At 31.1% G+C, this 26590-nt stretch overlaps 1 protein-coding gene across 4 annotated transcripts; it reads right to left on the bottom strand.

Moving 5' to 3' along the window:
- Nucleotides 1–11408: 11408 nt before the first annotated feature.
- Nucleotides 11409–15774, bottom strand: LOC106773933 (E3 ubiquitin-protein ligase RGLG2). Of its 4 annotated transcripts, XM_014660717.2 has the most exons (14): nt 15600–15774; nt 15026–15167; nt 14831–14922; nt 14372–14695; nt 14049–14133; nt 13813–13953; nt 13609–13722; nt 13404–13501; nt 13083–13162; nt 12900–13005; nt 12664–12791; nt 12319–12562; nt 11802–11858; nt 11409–11708 (listed from the first exon to the last, which is right to left on the bottom strand). In XM_014660717.2, the coding sequence occupies exons 4-14, from the start codon at nt 14681–14683 to the stop codon at nt 11628–11630; spliced, it is 1446 nt and encodes a 481-aa protein (XP_014516203.1). In that variant the 5' UTR covers nt 14684–14695; nt 14831–14922; nt 15026–15167; nt 15600–15774; the 3' UTR covers nt 11409–11627. The 4 variants fall into 4 exon arrangements, with proteins under 4 accessions (XP_014516203.1, XP_014516197.1, XP_022641011.1 ...); XM_014660711.2 differs by lacking the exon at nt 15026–15167 and having other exon boundaries at nt 14831–14971; XM_022785290.1 differs by lacking the exon at nt 14831–14922.
- Between the last annotated feature and the right edge of the window lie 10816 nt (nt 15775–26590).

Below are 26590 nucleotides of genomic sequence, written 5' to 3' on the forward strand. Positions count from 1 at the left end.
CAATTGATTAATTTACGGAGAACTTTTGCTAGGGATATTTTCCTAAATAAAAAGGATACTTTCTTTTTTGCTAAAATAGTACTGATGGTTATAGATAGTGATAAAAAATAGTTTATTTTATAAAAATTGTTATCTCTATAGAAAATGAGAACCTTTCTCCTTCTTTAGTATCTTTGTCGATTTTTTATTTTTCTATCTACTTATTTGAAGATTGGAATATACTGTATAAGACATTTAGTGGCAAAGTCTACATTTTACCTAATTAGCTTGTCAAATAAAGTAAGTTCATCATTTGCTCTTTTTAGAGTCTATTTTATTTTGTGTTGTATGAGTGAAATTTGAAGTTGCATGTGTCATCTCAAAGTTCTAGATGAATATATGTTCAATTAAGATTGTTAGGATATGATAACATTGATTTGAGTTTTCCTTGAACAAATATTGTTTTCTTTGAGATTAAGGGTATATAGAGGCCGAAGAGACGTTGCAATCTTGCTCATAGTCAGGAATTGGAATAAATTGGTTACAATGTTGAATGAAATCGTTTGTAAATTTTCGTTTGAGAATGGTTGAATATGGATATGATGTGATTTTTCTTGTTTGCTAGATGTGAATTAATGAAATGGTTAAATTGGCCATTGAGACCAAAACTTATGTGTGTTTGGGAATTTGATGAGAAGTTGTTCTAAGTATATTTACATTAGGTTTAATTGGTTTCAATTAACATATTTTGAACTTAAATAATTTGTTTGGACTCGTGAGAGAGAAGAAAATTACCTGATAAGGCCAATTGAACAATTTCACAAATCTGATATGACTTCTGAATTATGAAGACTCGTTGGACGAGTGTGTCACTCATTGAGCGAGAGCATAATTCGTGAAGCCAATGATTCAAGGGAGGACTCACTCGCTGGGTGAGAGATCCACTCATTGAACGGGAATTTTTTGGTGAAATTAAAAGAACTAAGGGCTTTTCACTCGTTAGGCGAGATAAGACTCGCTGGGTGAGTTTGAAAAAATTTTCTCATAGTGGTCTTATTAACCAAATTAGTGAAAAACTCACTAAGAGAATTTTTGCCAGCATAAAATCAATTTTTAAATGAAATGTATTATTTTTGAAAAAGATTGGTTTAGAGAAATGTTATAGTGTATTTATGTGATGTTTGATTGTTGAAAAGAGAGACAAAATGTATGAATAAGGAAGGGATGTAAATGTTGATGATGGTATGTGGTGAAATATATGTTATCTTGAAGGAATGATGCAGTTTTGGTTTGACAGACCCGAACATGGTACTTGAAGGCTTGGTGAAGAACAATGAAGGATTGCTACGTAAACTAGTTTAGGATCTTACTAGTGTGTCAACACCTTTTAATATGTTAAAATGTGTTTTTAGCATGTTAATTAACTCCTCTATAAAGGATGTATTAACACATTAATCAATTGAAACTTACTGACAATTGATTAATTTCATCAGTTAAGTGAAATAAGTCGATTGACAGTTATAATCAATCGACTAAGTATGTTAGTGTACACATCCTTTATATCAAGACCTGTACTCGATGAAAGGTAACAATTTTTTGGAACAATTTTGAAAACACTTATGCACCTTTGCATGTGAGATTATTGAGTTCTTGTGGAGAAGTTCATCCTCACGAAGTGTGTTGATTACCTTCACGATTTTTCATTCCTCTTAGACATGAGTGTAAGAAAAGAAAGTTTTCAAGTGTGATTGGTTCTCATCTTCATTGTTGCTTTGGTTGTGTGTTGTTTGGTTCTAGGGTGCGTCCAGGTTGGAAAAAGGACATGATTAGGTAGATTATTTCTAGTAGATGCTTTAACTTCTTCCACATGTGCTTGACCTTCGGACAATGGAATAGATTCTTCTTCTTGGTGTGACTGCACTATAGGTTCTTCATTTCTTTTGGGACAATGATAACTCTCAATATTTTCATCTTTTTCTGTGTTTGGAAGTCATTTTTAGTTCATTTTAGTTTCTTATTGTTTAGAATTAGGTTAGTTTTAGGTTTTTCTTTAAATTCTTTAGTTTTGTAAAATTGTAGTTAAAAATAAATTTTTAGGAGTATATTTTTAGTTTTTGTTAATTAGTAGGAAAATAATATTTTTTTAGAAAACCTTTAATAAAAATCTTTCTTTTTAATTGTTGGATTTTTTTTTATTTTATTTTTATTTTTTAATTTGGTTTTGATTTTGTTTGCAGATCTGAAAGAAATTGGGCTTTTGGAGCACTTGAAGAATTGGCTGATTGGGCTTAAACCTGACAGAATGAGCCGGTGCACTTAAATTGGATTTAATTAGGGGGCACTACTGCCTTCATTCAGGAGTGACGCGTTTTGGCAGCTGAGTTTGGTTCCATTTAAGTGGAATGACGTCGTCTGGTGCGTTACTGTTGCCAATAATGTTAGGTTGCTACTAAAATTGAGCCACTACATTTGGAATTACTTGGAGGCAATTGGCTGGAATTGGGCTGCTCTATTTGGGCTTGCTCCTTTAAGTGAAACGGTGAGTTTTGGCAGCAGCTGCAGGGGTCTCCTATCTTCATTCTCATTTTGCAAAACACTTTCATTTTGAAGAGTAGAAAAGAATCCTCAAGCTAGGACAAAGGGGCAACGAGAGATGAAGAGAGGAGCGATCCTGTCCGGTGAAGAGGCTGACCGAAGGAGCTGCCTGGAAAAGAAGAGGAACTGACCGGCAAAGACGAAGCTGACCGGAGCTCACTGCCACGTGGAGGATGTAGATCAGAAGCTTAGTGAGCACGTTTCCCTCTTTCATTTTCTCTTTTCTTTTTAGACCCTATATAAAAAGGGTTTCTGCCATGTAAAGACTTCTGACACAGACTCTTAGACTCTTGAACAAACACTTTCCATTTTTCTAGTTTTAGATTATGGTTTTATGTTTCGTGCTTTTGGAGCTCACATCACGGTGGTGACAGCCCGCGGTGGCTCCGATTACACATTTGTTCAGTACATTTTTTGTAATTTTATTTTCTCCTTAATAATATGTTCTTTTTCTTTTATGTGTTTTTTTTTGTTTCTGTGTTGAGCATTGTGATTCTGTTGTGTTGATTTTTTTTTATTTTTTTTTTCGTTCTTGTGTTCTTTTGTTGTTTTGAGGAAAATTGAGTTGAACTCGTGTGACTCTGCAATTTTATGATTCCTCTGGAATCGAATGACTCCACAGTGAGCATTCTTGATCGAGATGTCTTCTCGAGTCAGAGTTGAGTCAACGCTTAAAGATTCATCAGATTTATGTTTCTATTTTTTTGTTTCTATTATGTGTGACGGTATGCTGTAATTGAACTTTGTTTGAGAACTATGAAGGAAAACATCCACAATATTACATCTGTTTGGATGTAATAGGACCCTGGATTAGGCCTAAATTTTCAAGAGGTCTTCTTGAGAGATGTTAAGCTTCATAATTGTCAGACTAAGTTCAATTTCAGTGTTGTGTTTTCATTTCTTGTGAAACCGTGCATTGGTTGAATAATTGAGTGAGAATTTCCACTTTAAGTTCTGAAATATGAACTAAAAAGACCCCATAGAGGGCTTAATTTTCTCATAATGTCTTTCTGAAGAGGAATTGAGACTCTTTCATTCAATCTAGTGCACTTTTGTCTCTGTTCTTTGATTTTGTTCTTTGATTTTGCCTAATATCTTGAGTTTGTTTCTTTATTTTTAATATTTCTGTTGAATTTATGTTGAATAGTCTTAGGTCTGATTGTGATTTTTACTTTACTTTCCATAGGTCTGATTGTGATTTTTACTTTACTTTCCATAGGTCTGATTGTGATTTTTACTTTACTTTCCATTTGGTTATGTTCTGTGATGATCTAGTCTTTGCATTTACATTTACATTTCTAGAATAGGCATACAATTAGGAGACTCATTTGTTCATTGTTTTCATATATTGAGCACTAGATTTCTTTAATTTGCATATCCAGATTCATTGGTTTCAGATTCATTTTAATTGCATAGATTTTGTTACTGTTTCTATCTTAGGTAGTTTAGATTTCTATATAGTTTTACTTTCCTTTTATTTTATATTATTTCTTAAACAAAAATAGATTTTAGTTTTAATTTTTTCCTTTTTAGTTAGATTTCTTTGTCCCCACCTGTTTAGTAAATAAATAAAATACAAGAACTAACCTTACATTCTTAAAACTTAATTTTGTCGAGTCTGCGGATTGATCCCCTGGTTGCCTTATACTACATTAGTGGGGACTAGGGTTTGTTGACTTTTAGCGCGACATAAAAGCCTTTCAACAGACAACGTATTATGTTGTGGTCAAGTTCCCTACACAGCCTACATCTTTTCAGCAACCCACCTTTTATCATTCTTGTTGAATCATTTTTTATTTCCCACTACTCTAACCTCCTTTTCTTCTTAGGTCTAGCAAATTTCTTTTTGATGGAGGCATGACATCATTATATTGGGTGATCTCCCAGAGGTTCTTCCCATTAATAGGATAGATAATGGAGGAGTAAAATTCTTCGTAGGTTGACTTCCAAAAGCAAGAAGGTATGTAGTCCTCTACATCTATTAGTGAGGATTTTTTGACAAATTGATGATTGAAATGAACGTACCCTTGACCTGTTAGTGGCCTATCTCTTCATCATGTAAAGTCTGATTTCCTCCAACATTGTAATAGTTAGAAATGTTATGCATTGTTTCTCAACACCAAGAGGGGAGGGGTGAATTGGTTTCAAATAAAAATGCTTTCTTTCAGTCTTTTGAAAATCTTTAGAATGATCTTTAAAGTGCAACACAATAATGAGAACAATGCAGTAAAAGAGTTTAAAGGATAGAAAACAAACACAACTTTTTATACCGGTTCAGCCTCAATGCCTACATCCAGTCTCTTTTAATCAACCATAGATTGAAAGACCTTTCACTATAAAGATTTGAGTTTTTACAACAAGGCTTTATAGAAACAAACTCTCAAATGTAATCTCCTCTCCAATTCACCAATCTAATATAGGAAAAATACACCCTTCTCTGCAGTACCCCTTTGAGACACTTCTCAAAGTCACTGGAATCACACGTTCTTCTTCCTGGCCACACGCATAGGGAAACCACATTCTTTTGATTGCAAAACAAAATTCTGATCATGAAAGAAAACACCTTAATGTGCAGTAGTTGATCAACCAGTAAATATTAAAAAACTACCTTCAAGAATCCTTCAAAATCTGCAAATCTTTTGTATCTTGATTCTTGGAGAAACTAGCGCACCTGCAATTCTTTTCTTGACTCAAAAGTTATTAATGCAGAGTGCAACGCGTCATTATATAAATTTTCTCATGTTTGACTTGTTTTAATCGATTACGGAAATAATGTAATCAGTTACATTTTTAACAGAGTTACACTAGAATTACATTAAAACATATTTAACAAATTAAGCATTTAATGTAATCGATTGCATATAAAATGTAAGTCAAAACATTTGAAAATGTGATTGCTATGACAGTTAAGACTTACAATCAAAACAGTTTTCAGTGTGTACCAGATTTAACCGATTAAGTGACCAATGTAATTTGTTAAGTATTACACTTAGTCTTTTGTGAAAACTTTTCTTCTCAAAACTCATCACAACATACAACAAACAAGTGATAGCAAAGGCACGATTTTTAATCAATTATACATATAATGTAATTCGTTAAAACTTGTAGTTTGCCACAATTCTAGCATTAGCTGATATCTGATGAAGATATGCATTGTGCAAGTAGTTTTGATTACTTCATGCAGATATGCATTGTGCAAGTAGTTTTGACATATGAAAACATGAGTATGCATGCTACAGATATAAAGACATGTATGATCATAACAAGTATGCAATTTATTCTGTTCAAGCAATATATGTTTGAAACATAAAGGCACATTTCTGTTGTTGTCATGGAAACATATGTTTGAACCATAAAGACATATGGAAACATATGTGTTGTCATCATTAAAAACAATATTTGTGTTGTCATCATAAAAAACAAAAACACATAAGGGATTGGGTTAGCATTCACATTTCTCCCCCTATCAACAGTAATGATTGATTTTGCTCTCGTATGAACCAAAACACTATTAAATGCTTGTGACATGTTATTAACCAAGGTATCAAATTGAGGTGTGCTTGTGAACCTTGATCTTGACCAATATCTTCAATAAAGGTGAAAGAAATACTATCAGTATCTGCATTAATCAGAACCTAAAAGAAAAGTGAAGTGGATGGGTTACAAACCTTGGAGAAATAACTATCAAGTGGCGAAACGCATCTTGGTTGACCTCTTTTATACTTCTCATCTCCTTCTCCCAGTTTTGTGGGTGGGTTGTTGTAGTTTCCCTCCATATTAGCCTTTTAAGATTTTTCCAGAGAATTTCTTCCCCAAGTTGGCATATAAATGCCTTACACAAAATTTGCGCGCAAACCTAGGAAGTACATCTTGTACAGTTGGTAACAGTCCCTGTCAATGATTCAACATTAAGTTAGATGGTTTTTATTTTCAAACTATGCATATAAAATAAAAGACATTTTTAATACAATGCAATTTACCTTCTGTTGGTCTGATATCAATGTAAGTCCACAACACACCTCAAGTCCACCAAGGTCTTCAATGAGTAGCTCCACAAACCATGTCTAAGTGTCCTTGTTCTCCACCTCTACGATGACATATGCAAGTGGCAACATTTGGTCTTGCATCTTGACCAATAACAGTTAATAGCTCACCACGATATCTGTCTTTCAAAAAAGCACCATCAAGGCCAATGATTGGCCTGTATGGCATAAAGTTATCTTTCCATGCCTTAAGGCATGCATAAAACCTCTTGAATATTGGCTTTCCATCATTCTCCTGAACTTTTACCTTGATATTTGACCCTGGATTTCTTGCTAATAGCTCATTAGCATAATCATAAATCCTTTTATGTTGCATAGTGAAAGACCCTTCCACTTCTTTTGAAGCATAGGCTTTCGCCCTGTAAGCCCTATTTTCAGATATTCCTATGTTCCATTTCTACTAATTTTATCTCTAATATCAACTCCCTTAACATTAGGATTTTCTCTGACTATTTTTTCCAATTTTTTACTTAGCCATTTCGATTCAATAAGCGCAACTTGTGCTCCCTACTAAGTATGTGGGTGTCCACAACAGTCTTCAATTTCCATGTATGCACTGCCTCCATGTAACCATAGTATGCCATCCAAGTACATTGTCCTTTTGCTCCCATACATTTAAGCCTTATTCTTTTCTTATCATTTTTAACAAATTTGATATTTCTTCCATTCTTTAGTGCATACATTTTGATTGCATCTAAGATGTCTTGTTTGTCTCCAAAATATGTTCCCTTTTCCCATTTGAAATCAACCATAGTTTCAAGCTATAACAAATTTGCCATAACCCTCTTCACCATTACTTTCTTCATCATTGAAGTCAGGAGTAATTAAGTCCTCAAATTCCCATTCATCATCATCCAAATCTGAGTCAGAAATATCACTTCAATCTGACCTTTCCATTTCAACTAAAACAGACTCAACTTCAACATCCATATTACCAGAGCTTTCAGATTCTATGAAGTGACACTAAACATTTATGTTAACTAAGCCCTCTATACTATTCAACTCACCATTATCATCATCATCCAATGCACTCCATTCACAAACTTCTACTTTTATCTTGTCACCATCAACACCTACACCCTCACCCAACTATTGTGTTACATCACCATCTCCCAAGGATTGACTACCACAAACACACTCAACATCAAGTTTTTTTGTGGCCTGACCCAACTGTTCAATTACACCACCATCATCTTCTTCTGTCCTCTCACCCCATTGTTGACTTACACCACCATCTCCCTATCTTTCACTATCAATTATTTCATCAGCACCCTCATCCAACATTGCACCATCACCACCCTCATGCATCACTGGTGCAAATTCCTCACGTCCTTCAACAACATCATATTCAATCATGTGTATCACATCAGGTTCAGACACAATGCGCACAACACATAAATGAACCTGACCATTTCACCTAGGTAAATTCACCATGTGCATGGCTCCTCTGTCATCACACAATGGTTCTAGCCTATCATCTAACACAGAACCACATCCAACAGAGAACCACAAATCCTTAAATCCATCATACCTAAGCCCTTTCACTACACTCACTACAACAAAGTAACTCCATAAGTCAGGGTCAAAATTCAAAGTATCATTTTCCCCTTCATACTTGAGGCACCCTTCATTCACGAACTTCCCCCATGGTGAATAACCACCTCTATATCAACCTCAACACGATCAACAATATTCTACACCTACAAATAACCATAAAACGACAAAAAACATTGTATATTAAAACAAATAGCTACTGATAATGACATAAGAAAGCAACTTTAACTGTGGGGGGCATGAGGGACCACACCACAATAACCATACATATCATTTTTGGACAACCCCAACCCCACATTCCAAAAAGCATGGGAATATGAGTAGAAAAAACACCGAATAATAAATTCAAACCTAGTTATACTGCATATACTAACCTTGCACGAAATTCCACTCCAAGCACATGCGATACATATGTCCAAGGACTTCGCGATTCACGTCAAAGCTCGCAATTACTAAGGACTACTCCAATCACCAACCACGAAAGACCTAATTTTGCAAATACCCTCTCCAATAATGAACCACTTCGCGCAACATCGAAGAACACTCTCCTTTTCCTTCCCAATTTTAATGGAACCATAATTGCCATAGGACATTTTACATTTCATAAAACCTATACTTTTAAATATATATATATATATATAATATAATATAATATAATGAAATTTCATATAACACCTTTTTCTTATGTCACGTATTAAAATTTTACACGTCAAGCTGACAGGTCATGAGAAACTTAACCCTGTTAACCAAAACCAACAAAAATAAGAAGTGGTTTAAGGTATATACATTTTACTATTATTATACATTTAGCTATCCAATAATTTATATATACAAATGTTTTTAGTATATATTATTATTTAATGAATAAATTATTAATTTTCATCATATTGCCATACCTATATATTATTATTAACATAAATTCAAAACTTATTTATTCAAAATAACTTTAAATATATTATTTTTCTTAAAAATTAAAAAAAAAAACCTTGCCGGTGTGGACACGGACTAGTGTAATAATAAAAGAGATAACGCAATTCTGATGAGTCGATATTTTATTAATTTTACTTAGCTTATTGTACCGAATTTAATCAGGAAATTGTGTTTATTTGTCTGATATTTTCCCATTTTTCCTAATTATGCTTAATTTGATCGGAAATTCTAATTTTAATTAATTTNAATTTTCTGAGCTAATTATTTGCATTATTATTTTCAGGGAAAATTTTGGACAAACAATTTGGAGCATTGGGATGGAGACAAAATAAATTCAAGACTCTCAAATTATACATTTTAAATTTTAGTTATACTGTAATTTAATTCTTTAAACTTTTTGGACAAGCTTGTGTGTAGATTTGATCAAATTTTGACAAAAATACGAGGACCCAAAATTGTAAGACACTTGACATCCTAAGATTTTATTTTATTTTAGGATGGACCCCACCTCATTTTAGAGGACACATGGCCTTGCTAAAATGCACCAGCCGTTACACTTGGAGCTCATTCACTCTCTCGGCAATTTTAAGGCAGCTGCTGCCATTTTTTTGGTTTGGAACGTTTTCAGGAGGGAACCATGTTTAGTCATTTAGACTTTGGTTGAATGAAATTCCATAAAATTTTAGGAAAGCAAAATGTTTATTTCGAATAATTATGTGTATTTAGTAGAGTCTCATTAATCAAACTAAAAACTTTGATTAGTAATAAACGTATAATTGTCTACAAAACTTATAATTATGAGTTCAATTATAAGTGTTTTACCCTAATTTAACATGAAAAAATACAATAAATTTAAGCAAACTTAAAAAACATATAAAACATTAAGAAACTCAAAACTCGTCAAATTATATATCCATTTCCAAACAGTCAGATGCGAAGAATCCAACAAGAAAAAAAAATCGACCAAAAATATATTTGTAGAAAAACATATCATAAAAAATAGACAAAGATCAAATATATACATGATTAAAATATTTATGCAAAAAAGCAAGCTCAATTTATTACTAAAATAAGTAAAGGGTAAAAATATATTAAACAAAATATATGAAAGGCATTTAAAAGAAGCAATAAAGGTATTAATGTAATTTTTGGTTATACTTTATATTAGTTTATTGAATACAATATGTCTGTATAAGGCTGATGGCTATACTTTGTTAAATAGACGAATTCATACGTATAAATTTGAGTTGAAAGAAACACAATAATAAATTCTTTTTATCTTTTTTATTGTGTAATAATAATACAGTTCAGGCAATTAAATTAATTGAATTTGTGAAGAGAATAATTAGCTCAACTGAAAAAGGTATATAGTTAAATAAATTAAAAGTTTGTTCAATTAAAAAAAATGAAATTTACTAATTAGAAAGGAATTTCTTTCGACCTTGTGAAAATGTTTAATGTGAAAGATATTTTATGTACATTATCTTACATATTTTAATTTAATGATTTATCTCTGCTAATTTACTTGGTAACATATTTTTTATATTTGTTGTGAACTTCGCGTATTAGTGAGGCATAAACGTTAATTACTAATCTATCGTTATATTTAATTTTTATTTTATTTTAAAGTTTTTATTTTTACAAAAAGAGCTAATGTAATTTTTCCATTAAATTGACATTAAAGTACTATGTGTCAAAATGTGAATTTATGTAATAAAATTTAGATATTTTTTATTCTTAAACTCCTATAATTATAACACATAATACTTTCTAAGTAAAAAATAATCTAAATTTTAATACATAATAAAATAAAAAATAATCTAAATTTTTAACACATAATAATAGACTCCTGAAACTCTTAAACCACATTAATGCCCATTAAACAAAAGAGTCACATTAAGTTTTTTTTTAAATAAAAATAAAATTTTAATAAATTTATATTTTAAAAGATAACCACTCAAATGAGTAAAAAAATATATAAAGATCAAAACAAATAAAAGACCTGAATATAAATCTAAATTAATAATTAAGTCTTTTAAATAGCTAAATTTATAGTACTGTCATTACAGAATAATGTTTTACCATTTTAATACATAGTCAAAATTAAAAAAGTAAAATGATTCGTATAAAAAACAGTTATAGAAAATAAATACTTTTTATCCATTATTATAAATAAATAAATAAATAAAAATTGTATTTAGCAACATTCCGTTGTGTTAATATTCTATAAAATACAATCTTATTAAATACAATGTTCTGCTCTATACTCTAGAAGAAATTAAAATGAAAATTTCAATCTCTTGACACTGAACCAAACAGAACCAACCTGCTTTTAATTTAGAGTAGTTCGGCTTGGATTTCACGAATTTTCTTTTACAAATCCAAACCAAATAAAATTAATTGGTTGGGATTTTTTTTTTTACTGTATCATTTTCAATAGAAACCAAAAGATGATCTAACGTTGTATACAACCAGAAACATTAAAAAATCAAAGAATTTTTGTTCACACCACAAAATTACTTCACCCTAGTAAAGCTTAATTCTGGTATTAATGGGGCTCCTACAGATAGGACACGTCTGAAGATCTGGTCCACACTCACAGCATGTCTGTCATGTAACATAAACAAATATATCATTCATAAGCACTTATCTGATTTTTCCCTGAAAAGGTATAACAAGAAATTGAAAATATTGTTTTACCTGATGCCCACATCCAAAGGCCATGTCTTTCGGATTGGTCAGACATATGGGGCAAACCTGAAAAATACGAATTGAATTCGTTAATTCAACAGTATGACAAGGACAAAATCAGCACAACCATTTTAAATTTAGCCGATATAAAATGCAAACCAGGAAACAGGAAAATGAAATTATGTAACTATAATCTGGATTCATTCAGGACAAGCACAATTTCAGTCACTTGACATAGAAGATAGAGAGTATGAAAATATGCAACAAAATTAAGTAGGTAAATTGATACCATTAATCTCTCCCCATTAGACCAGGAAGAAACTCCTACGAAATATCATTTCTCAACTAAGGCACGTAAAAATAATGCCAAAAATAAAAGCAAGATTGGAACAAGGGAAAATAAGAGTGTCTATTCACGTAATTTCTAGCAGTGCCCTGTTACATTTTCATTATGCATTTGCTTAAAAAATACTTGATCCAGAACGTGACACATTTCTATTCGAGCACTTTGTACTAGGGTTCGTACCTGATTGTCATATGTGGAACTTGGGGCAGGAGGAGCTGTGCCAACTGCATCGATGTTGTCATAATAAGAAGGGGCGCTCTTCTCAAAGCTAGTAGCATGAGAAGGTTTTGAGGTGTCAAAAGATGCTGAACCATAAGGTTTTGAAGCACCAAAAGATGCTGCGGAACCATAAGGTTTTGAAGACGCTGAACCATATGTAGGAGTTGGGAGGGCAACTCTCTGAGGAGCATTGGCATTTCGACGACTATTTAATAAAAATAAACAGAGCAACCAAAATTGTCAGAAACTTCACTGAAGGTTTATTTCAGAAAAGAAAATCATAGATTGTATAGAACAAAAGTTTACCCCAACAGATTAAGCTCTATTGCTGCCTTATACTGAGAAGGAATCTCCATCAGTGCTGCAAGAGCAAACGCTGCCTCTTTTCGAGAAGGAGGAATGTTCTTTGACATAATTTCTGTGAAATTCACAAACTAAAGAAGCACAAAGAAATCACGATAAATCAGTCAAAGAACTCCCACTGGTTATAACATTTTAACAGTTAGTAATCAACATTATTATGTATGCTCCTCGTCAATTACCTGAAAATTATCGAACGCCCTGGATGGAATATTGTCGTCAAACTCCTTCATCATGTCCCAAGGACCATCTCCAACTCCAACCAATATGATTGAAAGGGGAAATTTACTGTGATAACATAGGTAACTAAGAAAAGAAATTCAAACACATAAAACATCATCAAACAAAACCTACAGGATACTCACCTCGCCTCAACAATGGCATCCACAGTCTTCTGCTCCTGTGGACTCAGCCTCCCATGTTCAGTGTCAATACTTCTTGTTACCTGCAGAAAATATCAATGTAGGTGGGATTACACTAAGCTAAGTACCATTATAGCAATTGAAAGTCAGACAATCTACATTAAGTTGCATGGTAGCAACCATGACTTTAAATAAAAATTACAAGAGTGGAGTTTCATGAATGACAAATATGTTTCTTCTCCATTTAAAGTCTATGTCACAGATTAGGAAAATGGTTTAATTGAAGACTACTCAAAGTTCTGGATATAGAAAAAAATAGAATACCTGGCCATCTGCGACTATCACCAAAACATGGTACTGGCCTCCACTCTGCTCAACAATTGTCATGGCCATTTCCACAACTGGTGCAAATGAGGTAGGACCTGACATAAAACCATTAGTCCAAATTAGCAAGTCAGCACTACAGTAACTTCAACAGGAATAAATAAAATTTACAAAAGAAGAACAGGACAACTAGTAGAAATATAACCTGCAAGTCGGATATTAGGAACAATTTCCCTGTAACGACCCAACACTTCTTCAAATCCATTGCAAAATCGCTCATCTGGATAGAAACTGAAGACATCCTGATCATGTGTTGATGCTGCCATGATGTCACAGTAATGCTCATTACCATATTTAAACAACAAAACAGAACATCTATCAAATAGAAAGTTAACTTATAGAAACATACCATCCCCAAATCCAAAACAAGGAATCAAGTTATCCTCGTCAAATGCAGCCAAGGTTTTTCCAATAATAGATATTGCTTGTTCGTAGGGATTTGGACCATTCCCAATGTGATGCAAACTTTTTCTGTTAAATGAATGCTTTCCTGAAAGAGGCATCAAGTTCAGCATAAATTTCACAAAACACTCAATAAATTGAAATTTTATCTAAAAACCTAAATGTATATCAATAAGGCCTAACCTGTCCACTCATTGCTCTTAGTGAAATCAATACCCAGAATAAGATTTGACGACTCAAGGCCTGCACGTGCAAGAGCCTCGGTCACCTGTAATGAAAGCACAAAAATAGTTCATAAATATGAAAAATGAATAGGAAGGATCATCAGTGTAGAAATAAGCAAATTGGAAGACAGTATCATGAACAGCTATGTCATGCCTGATCACACAATAAACTCAAAAGTAGTCATAAACATGCAAAGTCTTAGCCTTTTATTTAAGTGAATTCAGTTCTGTACAGTAAGTTAGAAACGACAGTACATCAACTATAATTAAATCATTTCTTACCTCATCTATGGAATTGTAGTTATCTGCGATTCTTGAGTACTTCCTGTCCAACCGCTTCTCATTTCTATGGCTGGCCACTCTACCACTATCATGAGGCTGAGGTTCATAGCCATAGTTTTGCTGCGGAGGTGGTGGAGCATAATAGCTCTGCTGTGTAGGGTACGACGGCTGTTGAGGCTCATAGGCGTAGCCCCCCTGACCGTAACCCGAGTGGGGGTCAGGATATGCACCCCAAGAAGAAGTAGAGGGACTTGAACGCACAGATGAATTTTGCCTCCAATTATTATCCTCCTTAGAATTGTTACCCCCCATCAACTCAATTCTCTAAAAAATAAAAACAAATATCAATAAATAATAACAAAACTCCAAACCCCTCATCAAAACTGAGCAGAACACAATCCAAAATGAAAACCCCAACAAACAACAAATCCTGCAAAGCCAATTCCAGATGCTATATACCGTGTTTACAAACCCGTCGAGAAGGAAGAGATCACGCCAGCAATGTGAAAGCTAGAATGAATATCTAGAATGTGGAGCTTGAGATGCAAAAGCTATAACAATTGTCCTCTTATTAGAGGCGAAAACACTACGTCTGGATGTCTGAAACGTGAAACCAAACACACCAAAAATACCAAAATAACAAAATTTCCAAACCTCAGTTATATCTCCTTAACAAAAGCAAGACGAAACAAAGTCCAAATTCCAAAACCCAGCATGCAGAATAAGAATTCCAAAGTCAATTCCAGGTGCTATAAATGGAGACAGGGAACTCTCCTCCAACGTTTACTCTTCAAAACTTCGAGGCAAATGTTCAAGATTAGAGACAAGGACCAATTCATAAAACGTTCACCGACTCAAAGAAACACAGCCTTGTTAAGTAAACAACTTAAACGCAAGAAAAACACTGTAGCCGCCATGTGTCTTCAAACACATTCAACACACGGCACCTCTGTTTGGTCGCACACCGAAAGCAATAACGTGACAAAATCCCGTTCAACGATAAATGGAAACTAAACAACTCAAAATTCAAAATAAATAATAAAAAAAAATAATCCTTAAATATCAATTCAATTTCCTCACAAACTCTGTCCATCACCCCAGGATTGCAAAAATCCTTATATTAACTAGTGAGCAGAAAAAAAGCAATGGCGTAATTAGTGAAAAGGATGGATATAGAAGCATAACGAAACGACATCGGTGGAGAGTGGAGGTTGCGTTTGGGAGATACCTGGATCTGGACGTCGATGAAACATGGCGTTCGGAATATTCTGGAATCGGTGTGGGACTTTGATTAATGGCGAAATGGAGAGTGTATGTGAGAGAGAGATGATGGAATAATTATGAAGTCTCGTGAAGGAGAAAAGTGAATACTGGAAGAGACACACTTTCTCTATCTGTTTTTTATGTATTTTAATTTGTTAGTTTTTGTTTTATAGCGTTGAAGATGGAGGTTGCAGAAGATTATGCACATGGAGGCGTAGACGTGTAAAATATGACATGGTTAACTCAGGTTTGCAAGCAAGCTAAAGATTTAACAACTTTTTAACACTACATTTTAACAATTTTTTCTTTAAATTTTTTTTTTTTACATTGCATGTATAGGATAATTTATGATTGGTACCTTTTAAATAATGTTTTAAAAATAAATTTAAATAGACTAATAAAACAGTGAAAAGGTATCTGTTATAAAAAATTGTTTACATATCATAACGGACTATAATATTTTAATAACTTTTTTAACCACTATTTTTATGACAAAGTCATGTTTTATTGATTTATATATTTAAAACGGATTGACAATAAGTTACTATATAAATTATTGTAGAAAAACTATTTAAAATTATATTTTTCTATTTGAAACCGATTAACTATAAACTCCTAAAGAGATTGTGAAATAGTTGTAGAAAAAAAAATTGTTAAAAGATATTGGTTTAAATTATTTTTTAGTCACTAAGTTATAAGCTGATATTCAATTTAGTCTTCGTTTTTTAAAATGTAAATCTTTAGTCTCTAATTATAAAAAATTATCAAATGAGTCGACTTGAAATACTGTTTTTGGTTACGTCTTTATATTAGTCTGATTTGTTTCTTAATAATAACATCACCTTAAATTGCTCTTTGTATTTTGACCACTCATTTGATATATTTTTTATAATTTAGGAAAAAAAAAAACGTTTAAACCAAAGATATTTTTCTTAAAAGAACAAAACTAATGAATGTGTATGTTGCATCATGTGTTTCCTTTGCTTAATTAGGTTATCTCGTAAATTATTAAAAAAATGTTATAATTAATGTTTTAATTAGGTTTTCTTGGGTTGATTGTTGCTGGCATCAGGTTTTTCTTTCTTAATTTTTTTCCGATTTGTCAGTTTGTTTCTTTTCTTTAAATAATAAAATTTTGTTTCTTTTCTTTTCTTTAAATAATAAAATTGAAAGAGATGGAAGAACAAACGCAAAATACTTAATTAAAAATAAAAGATATTTTAAGAGTTGAATATAACGTTTTGTTATTTTTTTTATACTATAATATAATGCTACCTTTCCACTATGGATTTCTTCTAAATATAAAAGTTTCCTAAACCAATTTTGTGATTTGTGGTGTGTCTGATTTCCATGATCTAAATGATATATATTTAATCTTTTGATGATAAAAATTACATATTTTAAGCCTTTTTATTTAATTAATTATGCTTGAAATAGATTTTACTTACAACTCTCAACTTTTAATTTTATTTATAAAAAAAATTCTTATGAATAAAATACTTTTGTAAAGACTTAATATTATTCTATATAACATATAATACTAATAAAAATTATGTATAAAATTAATAAAATAGATATAAAATAAATTCAAAATATAAATAAAAAAATAACAAACAAACTAAAATAAAAGATAAAAAAATAACAAACAAACTATGATATTTAATAATATAATATATGTAACGTTTTTTCAAAGTTGTTTATATTAATATAATTCATAAAAATTTAGTGAAAATATTTATTTTTTATCTAGATAAAGATGAAATTATTAATGATTTTGTTCATAATTTTTATTTTATAGTTTTTTATTTTAAGTGGATTATTGGTTTCTCTTAAATGAGCAAAATCAATTTTAGAAAATGAAAAAAATAATTATTATTATTAATTACCAAGTTTTAAATTTATAATTTATTACTGCTAATGAAAAACATTTATGTATGTTTTGTAACCGTAGTTTACATAACTTGTTATTAATTTTATCATTATCAATATATCTATTTTATTATTTTATTGTTTCAGTTTTATAACTTGTTTCATAAACTTAATTAACTATACCCAATAAAAAATAAATTATAAAAAAATAGTATATTACGTATTCTTCTTTATAATTGTAGTGTAATTACATATTTTAGTTTACTGTAATAGTTTTTATCATAATTGTTATGCTAATTAAAGCATTTTATAATTGATATTAAGCAAAATAGTTACATAAGTAAAATTTATGTGTCATAATTTTCCTCATTAGTTTACATGATAAAAATTTTCAAAAATATAGACTTAATTAAAGGAAGAGAAATTTTGCCAAAAATATATAACTCCTTATATAACACGTTCCTCTAGTATTAGATTTGTTAAATAAGTATTTAAGCATTCGACCTTGCAAATGATTGTGAAAGATTTTTTTTTTTTTTTTTCGTGCTATTAAAAACATATATTGTAGTGTTTATAAGAACTTTCTTAGTTGAATGGGAATCGTTTAATGCGGAAGTTACTTGGATGTAGAAATAAAATGCAGCTTCAGGTTTTTATAAGAGAATGTTTTGACAAAATTAAACAATGATTGCACATATATTTTTATATTGGTTCACTAGCTACGTCCGGTCTCCTATATCTACAGAGGGTTCCACTATAATCTTCAATAAGAGGTATTCTTGGTTAGCAAATAACCTTCTGTTACCCTAGACTGAATGAGTATTTGCACCACTCATAGTATTCCTGATCAGCGAATAACCTTCTGTTACCCTAGATTAGTTGAGAATCCACACCACTCCGGTATCCCTGATCAGCGAATAACCTTCTATTACCCTAAATCAATTAAACATTCACTCCACTCCTGGTACTAGACAACTTTGTCTAGATTTCCTCAATTCAACTGAGTTCAATAAGTGTTTTAATTCTCTTTAGAATTACAGTCAATGATTGCTTACAAGTCGTTTAGACTATTACTCTCACAGAGAGGATATGTGTACAATACAATACAATTTAAACACTCGTAGGTGTTTCTCTCGTTTCTCTTTTTCTCTCTTCTTACAAAAGTAAGCAAATGTTACTGTGAAGCTTGAAAGTATTGCTTGACTTCTTTTTCTTCTCAGATATTCTATTTTTCTTGAGCTCTTATGTGCTTCTCTTTTGAACGATTTTCTTGGGATGAATATTTTCGTTGTATTCTATATTCTGGGTTCTTGCTTTGAGTGTTCTTCTATTTAAAGGCTCTTGGAGAAATATTCGCTAGATTGAGCTCTTAGCCTTGATTCTTGTGTCTTTTCTTTCTTCGTGTACAACATCCATTAATAGTTAAAGCCAACTTGTTTTTTAGCATTTTGCTTGAAGTAGGTTGTACTTTCTTTTAGACACTGCTTCTTAAGTGAAGAACATTTTGTGAATATCTCTTTTGTTTCTAACGTCCACTTCTAATATTTTGAATAAAGCATGTGGATGCGTGTAGAGTAGGTTATCTACAAAGAATAGAGTACATTATGCATGCAACAAATATGTCTTATCTCTTATCACTTTTGTTGTTTTTGAACGTTAAGCATTTAATGTCAATTAATGTTTGCTCAAAACAACAAAGTATTTTTTTACATTTTCTACCATTGAGGTAGTGTTTATCAATTAAGCTTTTCTCTAAAGATACCAGGCGTTGAGTAAAAACTTCATCGTTGGACGAAGTGACAATTTTAGCTCATGGTATCGTTTGGACTGATGTAAACGCTTTTTATGATATTGCCTATTTTAGAGTAAGAGCGTTTATCAGGTCACATTTTCTTTTATGTTTTTGGTTTAAGCTTTTTAGGGTGTTTTGTTAAAGACACAGTCTTGACACACCTTTTTTTTTTGTTTTCCAAGAGTCCAACTGAATATCCTTAGGTACATTATAACTTTTGTGTTTAGCATAACTCTCTAAGACTTTTCTGTCATTGGGATTTCGAACCTAATGCTTATGTTTCTACCTATGGTATTTTCGGATTCTTATTTTGTTTATTGTTATTTAGTTAAAGTTCAAAACATGATAGTGTTAGATATATAAAAGATTTTGTCTTAATAGTAGTGACTAGTGCCAACTAAAGATCACAACGAATCTAATGGTTGCCAAGCAAAAGGACCCTTAGAGCTATCAAGATTTAATTTGTTTTTTTGGTGCTCAATGGTTTCGCACCCAATGACAAACAAATCAAAGAAACAACAATCTAAGTGGTGCCTAGCACTATTAGTGGCGCTTGATGGTCTAAGAAAATCTCAGCTCCCTCTTTAAAGATTGATTTAGGAAATTGAGCACTCCTTGAGCTAAGTCTCAATGTTTAAACATTTCAATGATCACAAAACTCATGTTCCTTAGTTTAACCAATATCGTATTACCCAATTCAAAAAAGAAGAGTTCACTACAACATATTAATCAATCTAAGCTTTTCACTACGACAAAACATATTACGCAAAATTCTGCACAATTCTACATACTATATAAGTTCAAAATCAACTTAACAACTTAAACATAAAGTTTCTCATCACAGACTCAAAGAATCACAAATTTACAGTTCTAAAACACCAAAATTCTAAATTTTCAACATAAATAAACAACTCAGCATTCAAAAACTATAAATTAGCTTCCTTCACCTTTAATAATAACTATAGACAACTTAAACACCAAAATTCTCGGAGCCATGCGAGCTTAGGCGCCTCGAAGCTTCCTCCGACAAAGTATACGCAGCGAAAAAAAGTTGAAGAACCTCTAGATTGAGAGAGAAACCGAAAGAGACTCTAGATCGACTCGGAATCAGAGAAGAACAAAACATATCTGAGAAAGGAACTCTGAGATCTGTAACCTAGACCAAGGAAACCCTAGAAATGGTGCAACGACTTAAACGAACCGATTAATCGATTCAAACCAAAGATTGAATGATGGAAATCGAAAATCAATCGGTGGAAAACAATTTAAATGGTAGAAAAATGGTTTTAATAGGTTGAATGTGAAGGAAAATGGAAAATGAAGAAGAAACCTTAGGGTTTGATGTTTTGTGATGGTGAAGAGGTAGAGAAATGCAAGAAGAATGGCTTATGGTGAGGGACAGAGGCTGGCAAGGAGGAGCTCAAGAGAGAGACGCTCTTGTGAAGGAAGACGCGAGAATAAAAGTGTTGATAAGTCGTGTTATGAAGGAAAAGATGAGACGCTGATGATATGGAACGCTTGTGACGCGTGTACGAGGCGCTGAGGTTGTATCAGCCGAGGAATGGCTGACGTCGTGTGGAGGCAGCGTCGTGGAGGTGAGAGAAAATAAGGTGGAGCACCTTGGAAATTTTAAGGAAAATGGAAATGAAGGTAGTGTGCCTTGGAAGGTGGCTAGAGGAAGTCTTTGGACTCTCTAGCCAAGTGACTTTCAAGAGAGAATAATTTTCTGAATTAGAAAACCTTATTCTCATTAATCTCAAAAGTATCAAATACAAGTGAGGAACTGGGTATTTATAGTGACCCAAGCTTCTTGCAAGCTAAGCTACAGATACAATGAAAATGTAAAAATACAATAAAAGAGGACTGTGTCAGGAAGGATTCCATCAATGTATGTCAATTTTTAATTTTACTTTTATTTTTCTTAATTCCATTTAATTTTTATCTCAACTTTTTTCGTTCTCGTGTAACATCCATGGTAATGACAGTATCACATGTTAATGTTAGTGTTATGTGTCAGTGTCAATAACAAGTGTCATTGTCTTGTATTTAATTCAATTTTTATAAATGTCTTTATAATTCAATTTTGTCCTAATATTTTTTTGAAAATGGAGCAATGTTTTCTCTATCTAAATTTAGACTAAATTTAATATTTGTATAAATGTTATAATGATATTTTTATTACAATTGACGTTTTAACATATTAAATTAACACATGACATTTGACAATGACACTTGATACTAACATTCAAATGTAGTACTTGTGGTACTTTGACATTATCCTGTCATGAGACTCTACATGTCACCACAAAAGAAATTTGAAAAAAAAAATTATGAACTAATATACTTTAACATAATTAAGTCCATACTAATGAAAAGAATATAATCAAATCAATTTTTCAAAGATTGAAACTTAATTAAAAAAAAAAAAACTACTTAAAAGTTTTTGATCAAAATTAAGATTAAATGACTAGTTAAGTCTAATAATACATTTAACTAAATTTCATGTAGTTTTTGGTTATAATAATATTCCAATTAATAAATAGACTATTATCTGTAACATATTGTTGCTGTAGTTTTTAATATGCACAATTTAGTTATTAATATTATTTTTATCAATATATATAATTTTACGCTTTACGTTTGAAAGTATATTTTAGGTGGAATTAACTATTCACAATTAAAAAAACTAATAAAATTATAAAAGTGTTTATTTTATAACTACTTTTTATAATAAAATTTAATATAACATTATTTTTATTTTAATGATTATAATAAAAATTAAGTTTTTATTTATTTCCACTATAAAATAAAAAGAAAATACAGATACGACGTATTTATATGTTTTTCCAGTAATAATAAAAGAACGTAGATATTAATTAATGACATGTTTAAGTTTAATAATTTAATTAAACTTTTATATAAAATATACTTGTGAAAGAAGAAATAATTGAGCCACATTTCTGCATTTTTATTCAAAAGATATTCTTGAAAATATTCTATTTTATTTTAGCACAATAGTAGCACTCAACCAAACGTAGTGGGTCTTAAGAAGAATTAAGAATTTAATATTACTTTAATAATCACAAAAGTTAAACGTAAGTTCTCTTTATTGACTTTAGCGACCGGTATCCCTTTCTCAGCAATCAATCATAAGTTCCCCACAAAATAAAATTAAAAACCAAAACTTTAATCATCTTTCTTTACAATCATTACACGTGAATCATTCAATTCTTCTTGTAATTTAAATGGATAATGAGATAATATTTTAACACATCTATAATCTAAAATTATTTCACAACCAACAATAATAATCATAAATATAAATTAATCATAAAATAACGTATAAATAATATTAAAATATTGTAAAAAAATATTATCATGTCAATATATCATTATCTGATTTAAATAAAGGAAAGCCATGATATTGCTTTTTTTTCTCTAAGTTTGTCTTTTCGTATTTTCTTTTTAATATTCTTATCTTGTTTTTCATTTTTTTAAAAGATCAATTAGGATCATTCATACGTGAAGAGAAGTTAAATTAGAATATGTGTCAATTTTTTCTAGATATATTTTGTTGTTATATTGATTTAGATAGATAAGAGAAATGATTTTTTGACTAGTTTCTTATTTATTTAAAATATTATTTAAAATACCTGTGTTGTATAGATCCTCCAATCTTAGAATATTTGCAATTCTGGTGACTTCTTAACTTCAAGCTTGTATAGATAAAGAAGTTATTATTATTAACTCTTTTAAATGAGTACAAGTTAAATGTAAGTCAGTCTACTATGACCAAGATTTTACATGAACTCTATAAGGAAAAAAAATAATTAGAACAAAGACTAGATCTTAAACCCTATAAGCTCCTTACACACTTGTGGAACTATTTCACTAGCCAATCTTAATCACCCTTATCAAGAAACCTTACAAAATAATAAATGAAAATAACATTTTAAACAAGATCACCTAGATTATGATTATATAGAAAAGAAAAAGTAAACTCTTATTAAAAAAAATATGGTAAATGATTTTGACCAAAGAAATGTGTAGAACAATGTTTGAATTTTGATCTTTGACAAAAATACTTTCAAAAAGATTTTAGGAATTTTTTTAGTGTACTTAAACTTTGCTTTCTAAAATAATCTCTTTCATTTTATGAAATCCTTTCATTTATATTAAATAATTTGAAGATAAAAAACATTAAATAAGTATATTCAACTATATAAAAACATTTAATCAACTAAACAAACGAAGAGAAGTTTTGAAAGCCTAATTAATCAATTGAATAACACTTTGACTTGTTAAAATAATTTAGAATGATTTTTTTAATAATTTTAATTGATTGATTTGTATTTCAATATATTGAAATAGAGAAAGTTTATTTCTTATGAATGTTTCAGGATTTTAAAAAGTTGAAAACTTTATACTTGAATAACATGTCAAGCTTATTATAATATACAAGTGAGGTGCAAACCTCATCTTACAAACAGGTTTTGTGGGGTTGAGTTAGGCTTAAACTCACTTTCTAATATGGTATCAGAGCCAGGTTAAAAGCCTATCCTAACGATATTCTCATTTCTTGGACATTTCTATTCCACCCGCTATCAGATCACTATTGGACCACCCAATTTCTACTATCACGCACGAGATGTCTATACCTCGGCGTGAAGGGGGTGTGTTGGAAGTCCCACATTTATAATATATAAGTGAGGTGCAAACCTCGCCTTACAAGCCAGTTTTGTGGGGTTGAGTTAGGCCTAAAACCCTCTTCTAACATGGTATCAGAGGCATGGTTAAAGCCTAACCTAGCGAGTTCTAAGTGGACATTTCCCTTTCTATTCCACCCGTTGTCGGGTCACTATTGGACCACCCAATTCCTACTATCACGCACGAGATGTCTATACCTCGGCGTGAATGGGGTGTGTTGGAAGTCCCACATCGACTAAAGATAAGGCTAAATTATAATATATATATATATATATATATATATATATATATATATATATATATATATATATATATAAGTGAGGTGCAAACCTCACCTTACAAGCTGGTTTTGTGGGGTTAAGTTAGGCTTAAACTCACTTTCTAATAGAAGTTGTTTTGATGATTTTTGAAGATGTTGATTTTAAAGATGTATTGAATATTTTAGTTTTCATTTCATGTGTTTGTGAGTCTTTCACATAAGTACTCACAAAGTTTTAAGTTCAACACACAACATATATTAAAATTAGTAACAAAAAAAAGTGTTTTGAAAAGTTATAAACATGAAAAAAAAATGTTTCATGGTTATGTTAATTTATTAAGGTTTTAAATAATATATTACACTTCTTTTGAGATGTTTTATAATAGAATCGTAAATGATCTATTTAGTTAACTATTAGAGTAAATTTCAACAACCTAGAGTTTTAATTAAGTTCTTAATTGAACAAATTACAAAGCATGAAGTTGTGTGTTATAAATGTGGTATGAAAAAAGAAAAAATCATGCAAGTGTTGGTGATAATAAAATAATAGATGCAAACAAACTTTAAGCTAAAATAAATGTAAAGAATATTCTTGAAAACCTAATTTTGTGTTGCAGAAAATGTCTTCGCCATCAGTCACCAAGAAGATTTGTGTCAAATACAATTTTTATTCAAATATCTCTTAGAAATCGAGCTACCGTTGATTTGTTCACCATTTATTTTGACACCAAAGCCATCCATAATGGTTTCCGTAACAAAATATCTTTCATGCACAATAATAAGAAGATCATTCTCAAACCTTTATCTCCTAGAAAGGTGTGTGAGGAGAAATTGAGAGAAAAGAAAATGCAAGAGAATAGAGACGTGTGAAACATATAAACAACCTAAAAGCAGAGAAACACATGAGAGAAAAATGAGTGGATTTGTGAAAGTGAGTGATGTGAAGAAGTTGCCACTTTCTAGCAACCTCTTTATGGTAAAAACAACATTTTAATTGCTGACCACTCTTATAAAATTAATTTTTCTTCTAGTGCTGAGTCTCTTTTGCAAGATTTCAAGGATATGTTTTTAGATGAAATACCTAGAAGGCTACCACCTCTAAAGGGAACTTAACATCAGATTGACCTCCTTCCTAGAGCATTTTTGCCAAATAGGCCAGCTTACCAAAGCAACCCTGAAGAGACGAAAGACATTTAAACTAAAGTTGAAGAATAAATGAGCAAAGGATAGGTGAAGAGAGCATGAGTGCATTTGTTGTTCCATTGATTTTAGTACCTAAAATGAATTATTCTTAGATGATGTTCACACATATTAGAGCATTGAATAATATCACAATCAAGTATAAACATTTCATCCCTAGGTTAGATGATTTATTAGATGAATTATATGGTGTTTCTATATTCTCAAAAATTGACTTAAGAAATGAGTACCACCGAATTAGGATTAGGGTGAGGGATGAATGGAAAAATACCTTTAAAAATATATGGATTGTATGAAGGGATTGTGATGCCTTTTAGGATAACTAATGCCCCCAAGCACTTTTATGAGATTAATGAACCGTGTCTTGAGAGAATTTTTAAGCAAATTTGTTGTGGTGTATTTTGATGATGTCTTAATCTATAGCACTAGTATAGAATTGCAAGTGGAAAATTTGTGTGTTATTTTGAATGTGCTTAGAAAGGAAAAATTGTATGCTAATCTTGAAAAATGAACATTTTTCACTAAATAGATTGGATTCTTAGGTTTTGTAGTGAGTGCCAAAGGGGTTCGAGTAAACTATAAGAAAGTGAAGGTTATCTAAGAATGACCTATCCTTAAAAATCTAAGTGAGGTTATTAGATTTCATGAACTAGGTTGTTCCTATAAGATATTTATAAAGAATTTTAGTACTTTGGCAACCCACCTAAATGAGATTGTTAAAAAGAATGTTGGGTTTAAATGGGAAGAAAAAGAAAAATAAATTCTTTGTTATCCTTAAGCATAAGTTGACTAATGCCCTCATTCTTGCATTACCAAACTTTGCAAAATCTTTCAAAATTTAATGTGATGCATTTGATGTGGGTATACAGGTTGTTTTGATGCAAGAATGTCGTCCAATTTCCTATTTTAGTGAGAAGTTAAATGGAACCACCATAAATTGCCCCACTTATGATAAGGAGTTGTATGTCTTACTGAAAGTATTATAAACTTTGCAACACTATCTTTAACCTAGATAATTTATGAATCATAGTATGAGTCTTTAAAGTACTTGAAGAGCCAAGGAAAATTAAAAGAAAAAAAGACATGCAAAAATGGTCCAAATTTTAGAACAAACTCCATGTCATAAAGC

This window comes from Vigna radiata, chromosome 1, assembly GCF_000741045.1.
Source record: "Vigna radiata var. radiata cultivar VC1973A chromosome 1, Vradiata_ver6, whole genome shotgun sequence".
NCBI classification, from domain to species: Eukaryota; Viridiplantae; Streptophyta; class Magnoliopsida; order Fabales; family Fabaceae; genus Vigna; species Vigna radiata.

What these genes read in the sequence shown, in the direction of transcription:
- LOC106773933 (XM_014660704.2), bottom strand. Translation starts at nt 14,683, where the DNA reads ATGGGGGGTAACAATTCTAAGGAGGATAATAATTGGAGGCAAAATTCA. An exon ending in TAAGAGCAATGAGTGGACAG is followed by an intron (nt 13,954 to 14,048) that starts GTTAGGCCTTAT and finishes TGCCTCTTTCAG; the next exon opens with GAAAGCATTCATTTAACAGA. An exon ending in GGGCGTTCGATAATTTTCAG is followed by an intron (nt 12,792 to 12,899) that starts GTAATTGACGAG and finishes GTGCTTCTTTAG; the next exon opens with TTTGTGAATTTCACAGAAAT.